The sequence below is a fragment of the Mycteria americana genome, chromosome 2 (genome assembly GCF_035582795.1).
Source record: "Mycteria americana isolate JAX WOST 10 ecotype Jacksonville Zoo and Gardens chromosome 2, USCA_MyAme_1.0, whole genome shotgun sequence".
Taxonomy (NCBI): domain Eukaryota; kingdom Metazoa; phylum Chordata; class Aves; order Ciconiiformes; family Ciconiidae; genus Mycteria; species Mycteria americana.
This window is the reverse complement of record NC_134366.1, coordinates 137622219-137643698: the sequence shown is the minus strand read 5'-3', so window position 1 is coordinate 137643698 and position 21480 is coordinate 137622219. Positions and strand designations below refer to the sequence as shown.

Sequence of the window (21480 nt, the reverse complement as noted above, 5' to 3'; positions counted from 1 at the left end):
GTGCCAGCATCATGTCATAAAATACCATATTTTATACATATTTTATATGTATATAATTCAGGCTACCAGAATTATCAGGATTTGCCTCATTCATGATTCAAGTTCAACATTGCAATATGACACTGAGTATTATCTCTATCACGTTACTACCCTTTGCTATGGTTTTCCTCTTCATTTTCCTCCTTTTCTAATATAAACTGCTAGATGATGAAAAAAACATTCCAGAGATATTTTTTCCCCTTGGAGACCTCCCGTCCAAATGCTGAACAGTGTTAACTTCACTTATTGGATACCTTTTGACAAGATCACAACCCATGCTGGTGTGGCCGCAGGTCAGTGAATTTTGTTACTGCTGGTTTACTCGCTGAAGTCCAAGGGAATAAGATAACAGGATCAGAAATCACATCTGGCTGTCTGACATAACACTGCTAGTGCAGAAAAATCCCCCACCACCTCCTTGCCTACGTAACACTGTTAGGGTCAGCCTGTTTCTAGACTTTGGGTGGGCATGGAGCTGAAAGGGAGAAAAGAGGAAGGGCGTATTACATGAAAGCACTGACATCTCTACACCTGGGGTGAGCACTCCTCTCCACCGCACCCCTTAGGGATGAGAAACGTGCCTGAAGAAGGATAAAGCAGAGAGCACACAAGCACTGCCATATCCACTGTGCAATTCAAAGGAGGACTGACAACTATAACAACGTTTTCATGAAGGAGGTAGCTACATCTTGAACCTCCACATGGGTTTACAGCAGGAACATCAAGCTACAGTTGATATCCAGCCCAGGAGGATAATTCATTTATCCAGCTCCCAGCTGCCCCTCTCATGGAGGAAGGTTCGAGGCTGCAGTAACGGATGAGAGGTCACGCTTGTCCCAGAAGCAGGAGAGGCTATCTACTGCACAGCTAAAACGGAACTACGCTGCCTACAAGCAATACTTTTGGAACAAATATTACCAAAACCTTCTAACACAAACATGTTTTCATTAAATGTTTGAATTGAAACTACCAGGGAAATCTCAAATATGAGCAATTTGAATCTGAAAAGTAATTTTCTATTTTAAAATTTTCATGAATATGTACATTTATACTCAGTGCTTGCAAGGGAGGATCATATAGTTGCTCACCCTAAATGTAAAATCACTACTACTATGCTACAATTCATGTTTCTATACATTTAAAGCATCTGCAATTAGAGCTGATGGGGTATTTTCAGTGAAACCACCATTTTTGTAATATGTCAATTTGAAAATGCCATGTACTGTAGCAACAAACCTGTTCTAATCATCTTCCGACAAAACACATAAAGGATTCAATTGGAAAAAAAAACGCAAAGCAAGTTTTTGCTTTCCAGAGCAGGCTTATACTATGAATCTAGACTAGTTTTTCCTCCATCTTTCCTATTGAGCCACTGAAGACTCCAAACATCTAACTGTAGAGCAGTCCTCTCCTCTGGGTCGCACTGGGGCTGAGGACTATGTGGTTTTCCAGGATAGCTGGTATGGAAATTAAAGCCCATAAGGTCTCAGAGCATGCAGGCTTTTTAGATAAAACTGGCTCCTAACAACCCCGGGCTGCCAGCCAGTCATCCATCAGTCCACTAAGGCCATAGCTCAGGCAAGAGCTCTGAAATGTGGGCTACCATGACCGTATCACAAAATACATACATTTAAAATGCACTGGAAGGAGAGAGACTATATGCAAGAAAGGTAAAACAATATCTCCCTCATCCTTAAGTCATTAAATACCCATCTTTGACATTAAAAAATGTCCTTCATTACCTTGAGACCAGAAGCAGCATTTGTTGGTTTTATTTCTTACAAAAGCTACTTATCCACATATTCTGGGCACATTTCAGTCAAACACAGAGATGTGACCATAGTGATTCGGTGGCCATCATGCTAGCAGTGATAAAGGTCAGAAACAGCAGATACTAACTTACTCTTCAGTACTTGCACACGGGCATAGGAAACAGAAATAAAATAGGGGAAAGGGCTAAAAATTCTGGAGTTTAAACCAGAAATCTCTATTAAAATACTACTTGATGATATGGCAGAATGGAAACAAACAGAATACCCCATGCTAGTGTCACTAAGTTGGCCTGTGACTCAGACTGGGTTGTTCAGTTTCCAGCTTACAACAAATGCAACGATTTTATTTTTTCTTCTCTCACTGTAACATCCACGCAAATTTTACTGACAGACTCCTTCAGCTGCTGAGCCATTCTCCAGCTGAGACAGCCACCTACACAAGTTCTGAATTCAGGCCAATAAATTTAACCACTTAGGAAATTAAGTGAGAAAGTCATTATACTCAAAATTTTCTTTCTCGAAACAGATGTTCCATTTTTCCATGAATCCGTGTTTTTATCATAATAAACACAAGCTTCATTTTATGACACTTATGTATAGGAATTCAAGTCATGCTTTGATCAGATTCTAAAAATAGTCTTTATTTTTTTCCCTTCCCTTCTAGTTGGGGCCAAGCAATGTGCTAAGCATTTCCTTCTGGAAGGAAATCTCCAACAAGTTTGCCTCTTTATTTTTAGGCAATGCAGAAAACCAGATGTTTATTTAATTAAATCCACTCTCATACATTGCATTCAGAGATTTTTTGCAGTTGTTGTTGGGAATCATTCAAAATACTGTTAGCTCTTATACATGCTCTGGAATTCTTACCATTTCAAGGACTAACCGTATATTATGTTTGAAAAGGATGCGCATATTAAGATCAGGGCAATTTTGCCAGATTGGGCACCCTGTGGTTGCCATATGATAACATCAAACCTGATCAGCTAAACTACAATAAACACCACATAAAATAGTGTGTTTTCACTAGAGTTAAGACAATGGCACTATTTCACAGTTCAAGCACAAGTGAAATCCTAAAATTAAATTGGGGGGGAAGGGAATCCAAGGTTGGAAGGAGATTACTATGTTACAGTTCACAGATACATTCTGAGCACAGAGAGAGTAAGTCTATGTTTCACATGCTTCTGTCCATATTGTTACCTTTCCTTACTGTTACCTTTGCTCATTAATATATTTCCAACAGCAAACATATTTACTACTGTATGTCTTACTAAGGATTCAGTAGAAACTTAATGCAGGAAAGTGGATTCCCTTTTCAGGGTTAGAGGTTTGAGAACAGTCAGTTCTTAACCAACTTATATGACTAATAATGCATTGAGTTAATAATACTGTAACTTTATACTTGAGTCTGTTCATTAAGATGGATTTGACAAATATCTATAAAACTCAGGCACTGAAAGCAAGTAGAATTTTAATCACTATAGTGCAGCAGAAAACTTAATTGAAAAGTTGAAAGTAACGGGAGTAAAGTCAGTGATAGGCAATAAGGATTATTTAACAAATTTCCTTGGCATAAAATATTCAGCAACGTCAGCACTTAACTTGCTATTGCTTCTATCATGAAGTTATTGCACAAGCATGTCTAATGTAATTGAATATTCACATACACTAATCTTTCCAAGTTATTGTTGATGACAGCAAGTTCAAGCTAATTACAAAAAGAAATTTATTTTCACCAAGTCTAAACAACATTGCTTCTTTTGGAAAGTGTTAGGTCAACTAGACCTCCTCTAATTACAACATTTAGAGGTTTACTTTATCTAAGTAGCCCTTTCTTTTTCAAAATCCTAAAAACAATATCATAGCATGAGTACACACTCTCTGTCATTTGTCTTTAATGGCTTTTTTTTTTTTTTATTTGAGACTGAAGATTACAACTAAATGCAGAAAGGTTTGTCTGAATACAGACCAGCAATCATATAGCTTTTTTACTTGCTAAAATTCGTTCTCCTGAGGCACCGTAAATTTTTGTGGAATGTGTTATAGTGACAGCCCTGTACCAAAAGACTACAGTGCCCTGAATTCTGGCATAGGAGGATTTCTCTGCTCTAAATTATACCTACCCCAATTACAGAAACAGAAGAGCAGTTCCTGAAAATGCTGCTACACAGGAACAGGAAAAATACTTTAACTCATACATTTCAAATCCCACAATGCACTGAAGAAACACGAAGAATTTTGATTAAAGTAAAATTAGTTGCTTAATCCACGTTTAGAATGAATCAAATCTTCCCACACTACTCAGTTAACAACAAACCAAGGGTTTGCGCAAGTCTACTGATCAGGAGATTTCACGTGGAACAGACAGGAAATAATTTTGCAGTGTCACGGGCAGTATTTAGGGGGTTCTTTGTTCAGTGTAATGTTTATGCTCCTTCCAGATAGTGGCTTGTTCTGCTGAACCCCTCTGGAAGGCAGGGGGAGACTGAATCCACTGCTGCAGAAGCAGAGTGCATCCTCAGGCAGAGCAAGCTCAAGGAACAGCAGGTGCGGTAACAGCAGGAGATGCCAGGAGGGAACAGAGCTGTGTAGAAACTATTTTTGTTTCTGCTGGTTTATCTACTATGAATATCTACTTAAAAGTTGACTCTTTTAGTCAATATTCTAATTTTTAGTTGTCAGGCTTCTTGGGGAACTCTGTCGGTTAAAGTTCAGGCAGGTCTATCTCAAAGCTTTCTCTGACTCGGTGTCCCATCAGTGTCCCTAACCTTTTCTTTTCTCTGCACTGTACAAAGGCCATTTCCCACTACATAGCTGAAAGATCAGATGTCAGTCTATCAGACTAACGTGCAAAATACACATTTTTCTTGCTACCTTTTCCGGCTAGCAAGCCTTCCACAAAGCTTAAAGAGAGAAAATCTCTTCTTCTAGTTCTCAAGCAGCTCTCTCAGGAAAAGAAGTAGCGCATCTGAATAAAGTATTCAAAAAGGCAAAGAACTACTTCCATGTTGAAATTTGTGTCTTAAAAAACCCTGTGTATTATATTCAAAACTCATTTTTTTAAAAAATGTCTATATTACTTGCTTTATATTTCTTCTACTGGGACTTCACTTGTGTTTCCCTCCCACCTCAGTGCGGGCAGCTCAGACTTTTCGATACACCCATATACACAAAACACCCAAGACAATTTAAAGATACACCTGTATCCACATCTATCTTTCTGTATAAAATAATTACAGTGCTCAAAATAATACAAAAGCAAGATTTTGGTTCTACAACTACTTGATCATGTTGTTATCTAGGGGAAAGGGTAGCTCTTCTGGTTACTGTTGAAACCTCTAACTCAGGAACAGACCTATAGTTTCTTCACAAAACTAAAGCATTAAAGCTCTTCCATGTGCAAACTATAAAAAAAAAAAAAAAGTCTTACACAGATTCTGTTGAACACATTGAAGTTAGTTTAGCTCAGCCAATAGTAAGGGACTACCTACAAGCTGACAAAAATTAATGGACTCAGTGCTTAATCAATAATAAATAACCAAATTTTTTGCAACCTGACAAAATGCTGTTAGGCAGGCATTGACAGCAGTAAAATCAGAGCAGCAGTTAAATTAGGATTTATAGATGTGTATGTGTGCACACATACATGTTGATGTGAATGATCAATATTCTAAGTCAAACACTAAACATTTGCCCTCTTTCCTGGAAGTCTGCTATTTTATACAGTGATGCTCAGTCATGGACAACACAATTTACAGAGTACATCCCAAATAAAAGGTGTGATTTCACAAAATTGAGGAGTTGTCAGTACCTCGGGATCACAAAAACAATGCAATACATGCTTGTTGAAAACTGTTACTCTCTCCTCAATACAGAAAGTGACAAATCTTATGACAGTACCTCCCATCCTTCAACGTGAGACTGCCATTCTTCCAAAAACTCTAATTTTTCCATTTGTCTCTTGGCCTCATTTATGTTGGAACAGACAGCTTTCATGGCCTGGAGGGCTTCCATTAGTGCCGCATAGTCACTGTGCTTCCTTGGAGTCCGCTTCAGTAACTCCTATTTAAACATTCAAAAAAAAAAAGAAAAAAAAGAAACCTGTCTTTTTTCTCTAAATGTACATCACAGGAGGCTTAAATTGACTAGGATACAAAATCAAACAGTAGCCAGGCTTCTCTTTTACTAGGCAGAAAAGTAATAAACCATCCAGCATTGTGTCCTAGTAGGACACTAAAACTCAGAGAAATAAATTACTGACAATAAAAATAACCACTACTTAGGAAAAAGTTGGCATTTCAGCTACTTTCTCCCCCTCAACAGTGTCTCTTCATCTTGAGCTTTGTTTTTTTGGGGGGGAGGGGGGTTTGTTTTTTATATTCCACAGGATGGAACTGTTCAATAGCAAGGATAACAATTCTGCTTAAAATTGTTAGTTTACTGACGTCAAAATTAACACCTGCCTTTCCTGCAACTCAGAGCAAAAACCATGTTCCTTTAGCTCCACAGTATTGTTTAATCTAGTGCAATACACCAGAGCACTGAACAATAGCTTAGGTGACGCACTGATTTCAGATAGTTGCTGGTAATGGCAGCCATACTAAAAAACAAAAGTGCAGTTGCCAGTATTAATTTGAGATTTCCCATCTCGAACTACCAACTACCGATTTACAGCTGGACCAAGTACGGACAGCCTTCAGTGCATACCCTGACTGAGGCATGGGTACATTCCTCCTGGAGCCCTAATCCCGCTGCCACCACACCCTGTATTTAAATTTAACATAAATATATTAATTTCAATGCATCCCTGAAGTAATTCATTAGTAATTTTCCCTTGTTTTGTCTGTAGATCCTTCATTCAGAAAATAGAAGACAAAAATAATTTTAAAATAGGCCACGGGAACTGTAAAACCACAGATATCTGGGATGACTCAAACCTCGTTGCGATTATTATATTCTTTAACTTGTTTTAAAAACCTTTATTTTAACATGTTTACTTTTAGGTTTTTATGTCAGTGCAATGAAATGCACGTGCCTCATAACTGCCAATGTTTCAGATCTAAACTCACACACGCATTGTGAAAAATACTGTCCAATAATCAGGTTTCAAGTAGCTTCTAGAGCAGAATCTGCTCTGGCTTTTCTCTCACAGTTTGAAACAAAAAAACAATATTAAACCTTACTTTATTAAGCATAAATTGGTTTTAACTATTTACTTTCCTGATGATTGTATTATTTTAATTCCTAACATGCGAAAAATTTCAGTAACTCAGAGGTTTGAATATCTAATCTTTATCAGTACATTTAACATTTTTCATTAAGTTTTAACTTGTAACAGTAAGATAAAAATAAGCATATAAATGTGCATAGAACCACCTACAGCATCTTACTGTTACTCTACAGTTTTTCTTACAAATCATTTTCATAAATATTTTTCAGTTACAGTTTGGTGATGGTAAATTAGAATCATCAAAGCATGTCACTAACAAACTCTGCTACCCCAAGCATTTTAAGCCAGGACATGGTCAAACCCAGCTGAAATCAGTCTCATTAAACTCCCTTAATTGGCTCGCTTCCGTTCAACAATGGAGAGGCAACCTTAGGACTAGATGCAGAAGGGAGCTAATCATCTTGACCCAGCCAAACTCCTCAGTCCTTTTAATACTGATGTCAGAAGACTTGCCACTGGCTTTAATGAGAGCAATTCTGGGTCCAGTATCTAATAAAGAGATTATTCACTGTGTAGAGAGATTGTTCCTGCAGTTTGGAAATATGCTTAGCAACCAGTTTTATATAGAAGTATAAAGTCCTAGATAAAAATCTTTTAAGTACCTTCAAAAGAAGGGGATACTTGCATATTCTCTGTATCGGCGTTACTAGATATCCTTCCAATGGTACATCTGTGTTCTTGCGTCCTCCAAGGAGCATGCAATTCTAGAGTGTGAACAGTTTCAGAAATTATTAAAAAATCCTGAGAAAATTATCAGAAATAAAGACAAGGGCATATGCACACAGCAATACTGGCTAAGCTCTATACAAATTATGTATGTATATGTTAAATATGTGATGAGGGAGGTTTGCAAGAGTGTCAACAGAACAGGCTTGAACACATGCATAGGCAAGTACATTGACTACCATTCATGACAAGGAAGCTGCAATGGTGTTATGCAGGCCTCTCCCCTAGGTATCCTCTTCATCCAGTCTGATTAAGAGTGGCCTTTTTTTAAAGTTTAAAAATAAAATACAGTAAATAAAATGGTAAAAATAGCTTTCACACTTCAAGGAACAAAAATAAAATTAATTCAGGCTGACCACTATAGGTGCTGTTGGTTCCAAAAGGTGTGTTCGCAACAGTAAGTAGCATCAAAGATGCTTTGAAAAGTTTGAATATGGCCATCCTAATAAACACAGCAAAAAAAGTCTTCTGTTTACATGCTTCTATGTTTAAACACGATGTGCAATGAATAAAATATCCTTAGTCATGGGCTAAAGAATATGTGAGTTTTGACAAGACATCCAACTATGGAAGCAGAGAATACATGAGATATTGGGTGGAAGCACCCGTGAAAAAGCAGCTGAGAGAGAGAAAGAAAAGAATAAGGGCTATTCGAGATAACGAAGTATGCAAGGGACATCACAGCAAATATTTGAAATTGCTGGCATTAAAGTGTAAGTACATAAAGACCTAAAGTAATGATGGAAATTATTTTATGGAGAGATCAGAAGGAACTGTGATGCAATGGTAAGAGATAATCTACTGCTTCAAAGAGAAAGATGTCTAAACTAAGAACACTAAACAAAAGTAGTTTAACACAGCCAGATGGTATGTTGACGCAGGCCACAAATCTGGATGCAGACACACTGTTGACGGAACAGAGGCTACAGAACTGGGTGGCCGCTCCGCTCAGCACGTAACCCATAACGCATATACCCCATAACCAGTGCTGCTTGGGGGATCTCTACACCCACCCTTAAGTCTCTGCTTTGTACTCATGGTTAACCAGCTTCTGTTTTATCCTAAAGGATCCTTTATCCTAAAGGATCTCACTTAACCTGCTAACCAAAAAGCTTTACTGATAAAGACTGAGCAAGATAATGGCAATGCAGACTATAGGTTTATATAATGACTGTCACTATACTTAAAGGCTCAAAAGTTTGGTTTCAGCTCCCGATTATTTATAGATAATCGCATCTTAATGACCTGAACTGTTCTGTCTGGCTAGAAGGCTTCAATTGTACTTTCAAATCAGTCAGACCTCCCGTTCTCTAGGTCAGACTGCTACCACTTATTTTACAGACATGTCCTGAATCTATGAGGAACCCAAAGCAGATGTGGAAGCCCTGTGCATGCACACAGGAGTATATGACACTGATACATCATGAACTGCCACAACTGCACACTTGGCTTGCTTTCCCACCACACAAGCCCTTTGCAATCTTTCACTGGAATATTTTGCTTTTTGCCTCTGTAGTCAGCATTCACCCCTGCCTGAGTCCGGCCATGCTGCTCCCAATACAAGAACCACGTGTGTGCAGCTCCTCAAGTCTAGAGCAAGGTGAAGGATACTGTGTCAACTGCTGAGAAAAACAGGACAACTTTGAAGCTGGTTTTAACTATAAATGGAACACTGCTGAATAAGAGACTCTTAGCAAAAAGGCAGATGGAGCTTCATGTCACCCAGTACCCCCTACAATAAGGAAATTCCCATACTGCTCATTAACTTGGCTGTAAGTAAATGCAGCTAGGACGGGAGTCGGACCCAGTATCTTTCAAAAATTTAGTGAGCTGCAACAGGACAACTTCACCAAGAACTCTGTCAACAGCAGTAGTGAAAGCCTACTGCATGCTAAAAATAATTAATAAAATTAAATAAAACTTGTGATACTGCCAGCATTGGCATCATCTTTTTTTGTAACCATATCTGTGATGCTTTGCTGAGTGTCATTTGCTCTCCAGTCCTAAAATGCAATAATCAGATCTGATCACTCTGAAATTTGATATCATATCTGAGGGCACCTTCTCAGACATTTAAGCTCCAATACAGTAGGCCCCACATTTCAAAGCTGACCTTGTTATCACAGGACACCACGAAGGAAAACACAAAAATCATTCCATACTGAATCCTTCTTTTAACTAATGTCAGCTATTAGGAAACTCAGTATTTACATGGAAACTGGGTTTGCTGTGGGAAAACCATGAGGACTGTCATACTTAACATTTTCAAACCCCTCCTTATTTGTCTTGTAAAGTGAAAGACTAATTGCGTAGCTGTTTCTTTTGACCTCAGATTAAGTCAGCATCTAAGATCAGGATGGCTACTCCATGATCCATAACAAAACATTTTTCTGTCTAGCACAGCCATGGCCACAATACCAGAATGTGGACCTTCTCTTCAGAAGTTCTGATGAGTCCTTCAGCTTCCTTTCTCTAATTTCTTTCCCTACCCCTCCTCCTATATCTTATCCTATTCTTTCTTCTGTCTACAGACATGACCAGATTTACACTCTTGTCTCTTGGCCAGCAAGTTCAAGGCACACTGCCTAATGCTGCATTATGCATGGATCCAAGTGCAGCAGTGAAAATATGACATACACAACCCCTTCCTCTGGAAACACCACCCCCAGCTGAAACTGCCTGCTAACCGTTTGCAGGTGTGCTTGTAGTTGTTACATGGTGGAGGTGATAGTGCTAACAATTCACTGCCCAGTCAAAAAATACTAAGTTAGAACACCAGTTCAAAGTTTATTTACCAAAAGAAACGTCCGCACTGTTCTTATTTTGTTAAGGTCAAGCAGAACTTTCTGTGCCTTCTCGTGGTTACTGCAGTATTCATCATAGATACGGAATTTCTCTTTCTGCAGAAACAAAGAAATACATTGTTATTCACTTGCCATTTTAATTTTTTTTTAATTAATGAAACATGGAATGAATACTTTTCAAAGCTGAATAGCTAATATAGTCTTCATTTTGGAAGGTCAGCTCTTCCTCCTACGTCCAGCCTCAAATTAGAATTATGAACAATCTGGAAGCATCACTTGGGAATTTCCATCATAGAATCATAGAATACCAGGTTGGAAGGGACCTCGAGGATCATCTAGTCCAACCTTTCTTGGCAAAAGCACAGTCTAGACAAGATCGCACAGCACCCTGTCCAGCCGAATCTTGAAAGTGTCCAATGTTGGGGAATCCGCCACTTCCCTGGGGAGATTATTCCAATGGCTGATTGTTCTCATTGTGAAAAATTTTCCTCTTGTGTCCAATCAGAATCTCCCCAGGAGTAACTTGCACCCATTAGCCCTCACCTTTTCCATGTGACTCCTTGAAGGGAGTCTCCATCTTCTTTGTAGCCACCCTTTAAATACTGGAAAATGGTGATAAGGTCTCCCCTAAGCCTTCTTTTCTCAAGGCTGAACAAACCCAGTTCTCTCAGCCTTTCCTCATATGGCAGGCTTCCCGGTCCTTTGATCATCTTTGTGGCCCTTCTCTGGACCTTCTCCAGTCTGTCCACATCTTTTCTGTATAGCAGGGACCAAAACTGAACACCTGGATTACCACCCCTACAAGCACTGAGTAGTGAGGGATAATGACTTTATCTCTGCTGGTGATGCTCTTGTTGATGCAACCCAGCATCCTGTCAGCTTGCTTTGCCACAGCAGCACACAGTTCACTCATATTGAGCTTGTGGTCCACCAGGACCCCCAGGTCCCTTTCCACAGAGCTGCTCCCCAGCCGGGTAGATCCCAGCCTGTGCTGCTCTCCTGGATTATGTTTTCCCAGGTGCAAGACCTTACATTTGTCTTTGTTGAACTTCATAACGTTTTGCTGAAAAATTTCAGAGGCTGGACTACCACAAAAACACAGGATAAAAGAAACAGTAGGAAAATGCACAGTAAGTGGCTTATTTGCCGACATCATTACCTACTTCATCTGCAAACACTTGTTTGTAAATATGATCCGTAATTCTGCAGAGTCAAAAACTGATGTTGCTCAACTTCTGTAAAATGTTTCCATGAACCATTAATAATTTTCTCTTCCCACAATGAATAAACAAAGACTTAGCAAACAAATGGGACTCTAACCAGAGAGAACAAATCTAGAATTTTTGTTAGGCCTACAACTGAAAGCAAACTAACTGGTCCTGATTTTGCAGAGCTCTGTAACACTGACATCCTTGTTTTGCTCCAACAGGAAAAATAATGCTCCTAGAAAACAATTACCGGAGGATATACAAACATACATGTGGAGGTACTGCAGTTGTGAGAAGTAAAATACCTTCACAGTCCAGAACCATGGAGATATTTTAGCCAGCATATGCAATTCTTTGTTAAATATTCACATTTTTGCCTAGCATCAAAGCAGAAAAAAAATAAAGCACATCAGTACTTTTGCTGTTTCATGCAACCCTGATCCTCGTACCTCCATCTCATGTATAGGCACCAGCCTCACCCATACTGCAGGGCTCAGTTTGTCAGCTCGGGCTAATTTGGTGAATATAAAAATTATGAAACAACAAAAGTTTGCCCATTTCATATGTTCTTTTTTCATTCTCTTCCCCCCTCTTTTTTTTGGAAATGACAGTAACCAAGAGATGACCTCAAAGTACCCTACATTATGCAATCAAGTGATATTTTGTCCTCATGACTACGTACACTCATCATCATGACAGTAATTAATAAAGACAATTAATAAAGGAAAAAAGTGAAATAAAGCTGTAATAAAAGATAGCGTACATAATGAAGAAAGCAGGTTCCAACTTCATGCTGTGCATTAGGTTCTGGCTGCAAGCACTCCTCCACCAGGGACAAGAAGTTTTTGTGAACTGCAAGAATATCTTCAATATTTGAAAACAACATCTGCAAAACAACAAAACATACATAAATAAAACATCAGATACAAACCAGAAGAAATATGCAATTAGGAGACTAACCTTAACTGTCTCTTCTGTGACATTTTTATCCACTTTGGCTGTAGCACATTGGATCATTCGGTGAAGGAAAGCCTGCATGAAACAAGGCAAATAAGGAAAAAGTTATTTCAGGAAGACTTGAACAACTTTTGGCATTTTATGCTTATAATTTGTTTCCCAAATTTCTTATGCTTTGCATACAGAGTCACATCAAAATATTATTTGGAATCTAAAACAAGTATTTTATTTATAAAGCATTTAGTAGTCCTGTTATCCTAACATGATATAAAACCCTATCTACATAGTGTTAGAAAGAGTTAAACAGTGAAATATTAATGAAGCTGAGAAACTGAACATTCTCTGAAGTACCACTTCCACCCTCCACTCATATTACAATCAAGCAAGAGCAAAATGAGTAATTTGCAAAACCTCACTCTAGCACTTTACAAATTGACTACAAGACAAAGCCAAAATAAGCTGCTAATTTCTAAATTAAAACTAGTCGGGAGATACCATTATGAAATGTAACTTGTACCATAGTAACCACAAGTAAGATTTCTGATGTATTAATAATCAAACCCATTGTAAAGTAAATTCACTTAAATAACAGTCAGCTGCACCTGGTTTTGCTTAATGAAAATGTTCACTCTTCCCTCCCCACGACCTCATCCTTGGGGATTTGTTAGTAATACCACTAACAAAATACCAAAAGAATAAGTTTTCTGATATTTCACACTCAAGAATTGGAAACAATAAGAAGATATGTACAATAAGTCATTCCAAAAGAAATAAATTGCATTTCAGGTACAAAGGATATAATCGCTTTTTGTGAATTCATTCCATTACAAAGACTTGGGTATGTTCTGAAAATATCTACACACCGTAGACTAAAATCTTACATTGACAATTCTTCACACAGACACGCATATTCTTTAGTCATTAAAAACTGGCACCACAAGCGCACAAATGTCATGTCTTTCATAACCATTTAGCTCCAAGTCACTGTGCATTGTACACTGTACACGAACTCATCTAAATTCTGCCGTGGTGCAAATTCCATAAAAGAGGCAATAAATAACCCCTGTGTGGAAGGATAGCAGTCACAGCATCCCTTTTTTTCTCTCTGCTGGGACTTAAACATTTCCATTCCCAAGCAGTGATCCTTTCTCTGCTGAAGAGGACCATGTAACTGGTATTACACATTTTTATTACTGAAGAGGCAAATCTAGTTATCCAGGACATAAACAGAATTAAGTTTGCAATATTGCCAGCACATTGTATGTTTCATATCACTCTCTACAGTGACATAGATTTTCTACTTCTTTAAACCCTTCTTTTTCCTGACTAATTATGCTTTCTTTCTAATGTTTTATTGATGACAAAAAATGCCATTAATCCATTTGCAGCAGTTAACTGTTGGTGGACGACAGCCCTTTATATCCTTCCTTGCTACGAATATCCTCAGGGGTTATGACAAATTTACTGTGTGCATCGCCTGTACAGCGCACAACCAATCCCATATAGAGTAAGAAAGCCTGTTTAACTGTATGACTCTAAATTCATTTTGAAAGTTTTCACTAAACCAGCCAACAGTATTAAATATACTTTAGAATTGGGGGGGGGGGGATCACGAGAACTACCTCTGAAACTCACGTCTATTTTTACTGTCTGTAATCTCTCTCTGTTCACATTATTTCCCCATAGACCAAACATACTGCTCACCCACACTTATGTATCCCAGAAGATCTTCATTTCCTGTAACTGTGAAGGAAGGTGAACATTCAGTTGGCTGAAGGCAAAACAGAAAACAATCTGGGAGCTGGGGCATTAGTTATTCTCGAGTGATTCAAGATGCTAGCTGAGAGTCGTGAGGTCAAGAAGAGTATACATCAGCTGCAATAAACAGAGTTGTCCAAGCAGCACTGTCCCAGCCCCACATCTGCAGAGGTTATCAGAAACTGAATCCAGGAAAATCCAAACTCTCACAGAACCCAGACACAAGTCACTAATTAAGGTAGGGAGGCCTAGGATGACTTCAGCTCCTTCCAGCAACTTGGCACAAGCCCATATGTTACGTTGCTGTACTCCTGCTGCAGGGGTAGTGTAGTCATGATGCCATTTTTTTCTAAAGATTTGCCACCTGTTGTTCCCATCAATGCAGATTTGCTTCCTGAAAAAAATCATAACACTACGTCCCACAAATCTATGGATGTGACCATTTGAATCTTTCACGACACTTACATGAGAGCACTACGAAGCCACACGTACCTCAAAGTAACTGGAAAAATCACGTGTTTTCCAGAAGAGTGGGGTAAAAGAATTCAGGGGAGTGCAGGCAGGGATGGAGGTGTCTACCTCCATCCACCTGCCATCAAGACCCATCCTGGGTGGTCTTCACCCGCTGTGGAGTGAGCAATGCAAAGCAATGATGAATGGGTTTCCATGATGCCAAATGCCCCTACCGACTCTCTACCTAGAACGCAGAGACATCTCTGACTCCATACATGCAACACCTCTGCTCTAGGACTTTGCTAGGGGGAAGACAGCTGTCATCAAGCAGGAGGATGCAGAAGTACTTGCTTTCGTTACAGTGTAAAATAACCTTAATCCAGCACTGTGACTATGGAAAGACAGGTATCTCAACTTGTATGAACACACAGTAGGTCTGAGGGAGAGATGACTATTCAAAAGACTCGAGAATCATTTGAAAATCAACTGAGGACAACCAAGAACAGTTCTTTGAAAATTAGTAAACAAATAAAAAGCAGGTCATTTGTAGACATACCTTTAAGGAGGACCCCAACATAGAAATAACAGACCTTAAAAGGAAAATATATAAGGATGCCCAGAAACTACTCAGGAGTTAACAGCTGCTGAGCTAAGAGAAAAAAAGTTTATAGAACCTTTTGAAGATAAACTATGTAAACTATTACTAACCATAGAAAAAATACACTTGTAAAAAAATGAAAGAATAGTAAAATGGACATCTCAGCCAATTTATGATTCTCTAAAGAATTGGACACACAAAAAAAGTCAGAAACACCTCTGAAATAGCACTGAGTGGTTTCTAAAAATTCTACCATAACTTCAAGTCTGCTGCTCAAAGTCCAGACTCATTAGTGAGCACCATGTTACATGAAGGAGCAAAGCATTACGAATTGCAAGGACACAGCTAAATAGCCCCTGCTCCTGGACTGAGCAAACAACTGTAGCAATCAATTGGCATACATGATTCATCAAAAAAATGCTCATTAAAAAAAAATCAAAGCGAAAAATCAGCTTAAACTTAATGCGATTTCATTTATCACGCACACATGTCAGTAAATCATGACTCATCTTCGTTTCCTGGAGGATACTGCACGTCTTGCTGAGGTTACTTCAAGATTCATCTACATTAGTGTAGATGTTTCTTAGCACGACATCAAGCACAGAGAATAACACGTACCTCTGTGCACACCAGGATTCTAGACCTTTGTCACCTAGACAGTGATCCTCAACTTTCCTAAAGCTTTTCAAGTGGATTCCAGAGTTTCCCTTAACTTACCTTCAATTCCTAGTTTTCTCACAGAACAGTAAAGCCATATAGTTTAAACATAATGTAATTTTCCATTTTCATCTTGTGCTACCAGCATCCTAGCTACATTGCTATAGTACAGGATTCACCCTTGCAGCACTGCAAATGGAGATCCGCTGCCCCTGGCACACTCTGCCAGCCAGACTCTCCTGATTTCCTGAATTCAGAGTTAAGAGACCTCCATGAAACATTCCAGAGGAACAAGTTGGCTGGGTACCATAAAGAGCAGTCTAAATTTAAAAGATCAGATGAAGAGGAAAGATAAAAGAGAGGATGTTTGTTGTTTACATTTAAAATAAATAAATAATCCAGTTTTGTTTGCCAACTTTTAGAACTGTCTATGGAAAACTTTGTCGTTCTGGGAATATCCTTGAGTAGCTCAGATTGCTACAACGCTTGCTCCCGCAAAGTTTGGAATTCTAATTACAAACCTAAACTTCCACAAGCATCTTTCTGGAAACTTTGTTACCACAAAATGGCATCTAAATGATGCCAGCGTATAGCTGCTTTGGAGAAGCAAAAGAAATGCCCAAAAATTATAAGAAAATTCTAAACATGAAGAGGCACATCTTTAGAAGTTTGACGATCTTTAGAAGTCCCCTAATTTGAAGACCAAAATGTGGGGTATCAACTGAGCCTTTTGGAATAGGGGAGCAGCTACACATAAAATATCTAAGATAACAGTTTAGGGCTAAGGTTCCCTACGTGCAGTGGGGACATAAACACTCTATTTCTGGCTATGACTCAGGGTCTCTGTGCCACACTGGTAAGGAGGAGGGTAATTCACCTCTACCTTAGAGAAATCACAGAATCACAGAATCATATAGGTTGGAAAAGACCTTTAAGATCATCGAGTCCAACCATAAACCTAACACTGCCAAAAACCATCACTACACCATGTCTCTAAGTACCTCATCCAAACGTCCTTTAAATACCTCCAGGGATGGCGACTCAACCACTTCCCTGGGCAGTCTGTTCCAATGCTTGATAACCCTCTCGGTGAAGAAAAATTTCCTAATATCCAGTCTAAACCTCCCCTGGCGCAACTTGAGGCCATTTCCTCTTGTCCTATCACTTGTTACCTGGGAGAAGAGACCGACCCCCACCTCTCTACAACCTCCTTTCAGGTAGTTGTAGAGAGCGATGAGGTCTCCCCTCAGCCTCCTTTTCTCCAGGCTAAACAGTCCCAGCTCCCTCAGCCGCTCCTCATAAGACTTCTGCTCCAGACCCTTCACCAGCTTCGTTGCCCTTCTCTGTACGCGCTCCAGTACCTCAATATCCCTCTTGTAGTGGGGGGCCCAAAACTGAACACAGTATTCGAGGTGCGGCCTCACCAGTGCCGAGTACAGGGGCACAATCACTTCCCTAGTCCTGCTGGCCACGCTATTTTTGATACAGGCCAGGATGCCATTGGCCTTCTTGGCCGCCTGGGCACACTGCTGGCTCATATTCAGGCGGCTGTCAACCAACACCCCCAGGTCCTTCTCTGCCAGGCAGCTTTCCAGCCACTCTTCCCCAAGCCTGTAGCGTTGCATGGGGTTGCTGTGGCCCAAGTGCAGGACCTTGCACTTGGCCTTGTTAAACCTCATACAATTCACCCCAGCCCATCGATCCAGCCTGTCCAGGTCCCTCTGCAGAGCCTGCCTACCCTCCAGCAGATCAACACTCCCACACAACTTGGTGTCGTCTGCAAACTTACTGAGAGTGCACTCGATCCCTTCGTCCAGATCATTGATAAAGATGTTAAACAGAACTGGCCCCAACACCGAGCCCTGGGGAACACCGCTTGTGACCGGCCGCCAACCGGAGTAAACTCCATTCACCACCACTCTCTGGGCCCGGCCGTCCAGCCAGTTCTTTACCCAGCGAAGAGTACACCCGTCCAAGCCATGAGCAGCCAGTTTCTCCAGGAGAATGCCGTGGGAAACCGTGTCAAAGGCTTTACTGAAGTCTAGATAGACAACATCCACAGACTTCCCCTCATCCACTAGGCGGGTCACCTTATCATAGAAGGAGATCAGGTTGGTCAAGCAGGACCTGCCTTTCCTGAACCCATGCTGGCTGGGCCTGATCCCCTGGTTATTCTCTACATGCCGTGTGATAGCACTCAGGATGATCTGCTCCATCAGCTTCCCCGGCACCGAGGTCAGGCTGACAGGCCTGTAGTTCCCCGGGTCCTCCTTCCGGCCCTTCTTGAAGATGGGTGTCACATTCGCTAATCTCCAGTCAGCAGGGACTTCCCCAGTTAGCCAGGACTGCTGGTAAATGATGGAAAGGGGCTTGGTGAGCACATCTGCCAGCTCCTTCAACACTCTCGGGTGGATCTCATCAGGCCCCATAGACTTGTGAGTGTCTAAGTGGTGCAGCAGGTCACTCACCATTTCCCCCTGGATAATGGGGGCTCCAGTCTGGTCCCCATCCCTATCTTCCAACTCCAGGGGCTGGGTACCCATAGAACATTCGGCCCTGCTAATAAAGACTGAGGCAAAGAAGGCATTAAGTACCTCAGCCTTTTCCTCATCCTTGGTCACTGTGTTTCCTCCCACATCTACTAGGGGCTGGAGATTCTCCTTAGCTCTCCTTTTGCTGCTAATGTATTTGAAGAAGTGTTTTTTGTTGTCTTTTATAGCAGCAGCCAGACTGAGCTCTAGCTCAGCTTTGGCCCTTCTAGTTTTCTCCCTGCACAGCCTCGCTACACCCCTGTAGTCCTCCTGACTTGCCCGCCCCTTCTTCCAGAGGTCATAGACTCTCCTCTTTCTCCTCAGTTCGAGCCAGAGCTCTCTAGTCAGCCAGGCCGGTCTTCTTCCCCGCCGGCTCGTCTTTCGGCACCTGGGGACAGCCCGCTCTTGTGCCTTTAGGACTTCCTCCTTAAAGAATGTCCAGCCTTCCTGGACCCCTTTGCCCATAAGAGCTGCCTCCCAGGGGACTCTGTCGACCAGTCTCCTAAACAGGCTGAAGTCCGCCCTCCGGAAGTCTAAGGTGGCAGTTTTGCCGACCCCCCTCGCCGCTTCTCCACGTAACAAAAACTCTATCATTTCATGATCGCTCTGCCCAAGACAGCCTCCAACCATCACATCACTCACCAGTCCTTCTCTGTTGGTGAACAAGAGGTCCAGCGGGGCACCTTCCCTCGTTGGCTCACTCACCAGCTGCGTCAGGAAGTTATCTGCCACACGCTCCAGGAACCTCCTGGACTGTTTCCTCTCTGCTGTATTGTATTTCCAGCAGACATCCGGCAGGTTGAAGTCCCCCACAAGAACAAGGGCTAGCGATCGTGAGGCTTCTCCCAGCTGCTTATAGAATAGTTCATCTGTCTCCTCATCCTGGCTGGGGGGTCTGTAACAGACTCCCACCACAATATCTGCCTTGTTGGCCTTCCCCCTGATTCTGACCCACAGACACTCCACCCTATCATCACCATCATTGAGCTCTAAACTATCCAGACTCTCCCTGACGTATAGGGCTACCCCACCACCTCTCCTGCCTCGCCTATCCCTCCTGAAGAGTTTATAGCCATCCATCGCCGCACTCCAGTTGTGCGAGTCATCCCACCATGTTTCTGTGATGGCCACCATATCATAGTTTTCCTGACGTACAATGGCTTCCAACTCCTCCTGCTTGTTGCCCATGCTGCGTGCATTGGTGTAGAGGCACTTCAGCTGGGGTGTCGTCCGTGCCTCCTTCATAGAAGAACACCCCTTGCGTGCTTTGAGGCATTTCACTGGTGTTTCCCTCTTGGCTCCCGTTGCCTCAGTATCCCCTGGCTCAACTCCGCTCGACTTCGGCTGTGCCCAAGCGTACCCCGTGCATCTCGAGGACTCAGGCCGACTGTCCTCGCTGTCAGCCGCTCCCTCCAACCATGGCACGTCGCCCCTCAGCTTCTCTCGGGCAAGCCTGATATTATCCCCCTCCCCCTTCGAGTCTAGTTTAAAGCTCTGTCAATGAGCCCTGCAAGTTCCTGTGCAAAGATTCTCTTTCCCCTCTGAGAAAGATGAATCCCATCGGATGCCAGCAAACCCGGTGCGGCGTAGGCCATTCCGTTGTCAAAAAAACCAAATCCGTGGCGATGACACCAGCCACGGAGCCATGCATTAATAGATTGGGCATCTCTGTTCCTTCTGGTGTCACTGCCCACCACTGGAAGGAGAAATGTTGCAAAGAATTACACAGAACATTTGGAGAAGATTCCATACTAATAATATCAATGAAGATAACTAAATCCTTTTTTCATGGTTGCGTATTTATTACTTCCAAAATATTTTGACATACTTTCTTTACTAGTCCATGGTCTAATTCTTTTACCCTTTGCCTGACACCGCTATAACACACTATAGGAAACACCAAGACTGAAAATTCAAGCATAAAGACTGAAAATCCAAATTCAAAGAATTATAAAAGAATCTGTTCACTATGCCAAATAAACAGTAATGTGTTTCCCTGTCTGTTGATCTGCTGCCATTTTGCGAGGCAGTGTGTTTCACAGAGAACGCACACTGAGTTCCTGTTATGGGGATTTTACTTCTGGTCTTATGAAAATAAAAGTAGCGTTGTTGGGTTGTTTGGTGGGGATTTTTTTCTCTATAGTTGCTCTGTGTGTTGTTGGGAAAAAAAAAAAAAAAAAAAAAAAAGAAAAACACCACCGCTACAGATAGCACAAGAAGCTGCCAACAGCACAAATGACTTCTCTGACATCTGGAATGAAATCAGGGAAGACAAAGAAGTCTGCCTGCCTGCAGAAGATTCTCAGGCCATGAAGAGTTTTTGCCTTCTCAACAGATAAGAAATTAAGTCCTGAAATTTTGTCAGAGCACCTGGATCACGAAATGTATGTAACTTTTTCTGAAAGCAATCATCCTACTTTTGTGAACCTAGAAAGAAATATTCTTTTTTGTTTGAAAAAAAGAATTAAAGAAAAAGTTACTTATTTTTTCCCCTCAGACTCTTTTAACATTGCTTCTACCCTTAAATCTATACTGTTATAAACAAAAACAAGGTGGACTGCAAAAACATATATATTTTTTAATAAGGTCATTTTCTGTATATTTTCACTTTAGGAAAACCAGTTCAACTGAAGCACCAAATCTATCATATTGAAGCCTGCTGAATAAAGCAAGCAAGATGTTTTGTACATTAAAACTGAATAAAATTTTATTTTGCACACTGTCAAAAGATAAAATCCTAAAAGAAA

At 40.9% G+C, this 21480-nt stretch overlaps 1 protein-coding gene across 1 annotated transcript in view; it reads right to left on the bottom strand.

The window, feature by feature from the left end:
* PREX2 (phosphatidylinositol-3,4,5-trisphosphate dependent Rac exchange factor 2) overlaps positions 1 to 21480 on the bottom strand; it is a 189916-nt gene that overhangs the window by 120560 nt on the left and 47876 nt on the right. The window contains exons 3-7 of the mRNA XM_075494782.1: positions 12740 to 12811; positions 12543 to 12665; positions 10563 to 10667; positions 7644 to 7745; positions 5712 to 5873 (exon numbers count right to left, since the gene is read on the bottom strand). Coding sequence (XP_075350897.1) covers positions 5712 to 5873; positions 7644 to 7745; positions 10563 to 10667; positions 12543 to 12665; positions 12740 to 12811 — 564 coding nt within the window. The remainder of the gene's footprint in view (positions 1 to 5711; positions 5874 to 7643; positions 7746 to 10562; positions 10668 to 12542; positions 12666 to 12739; positions 12812 to 21480) is intronic.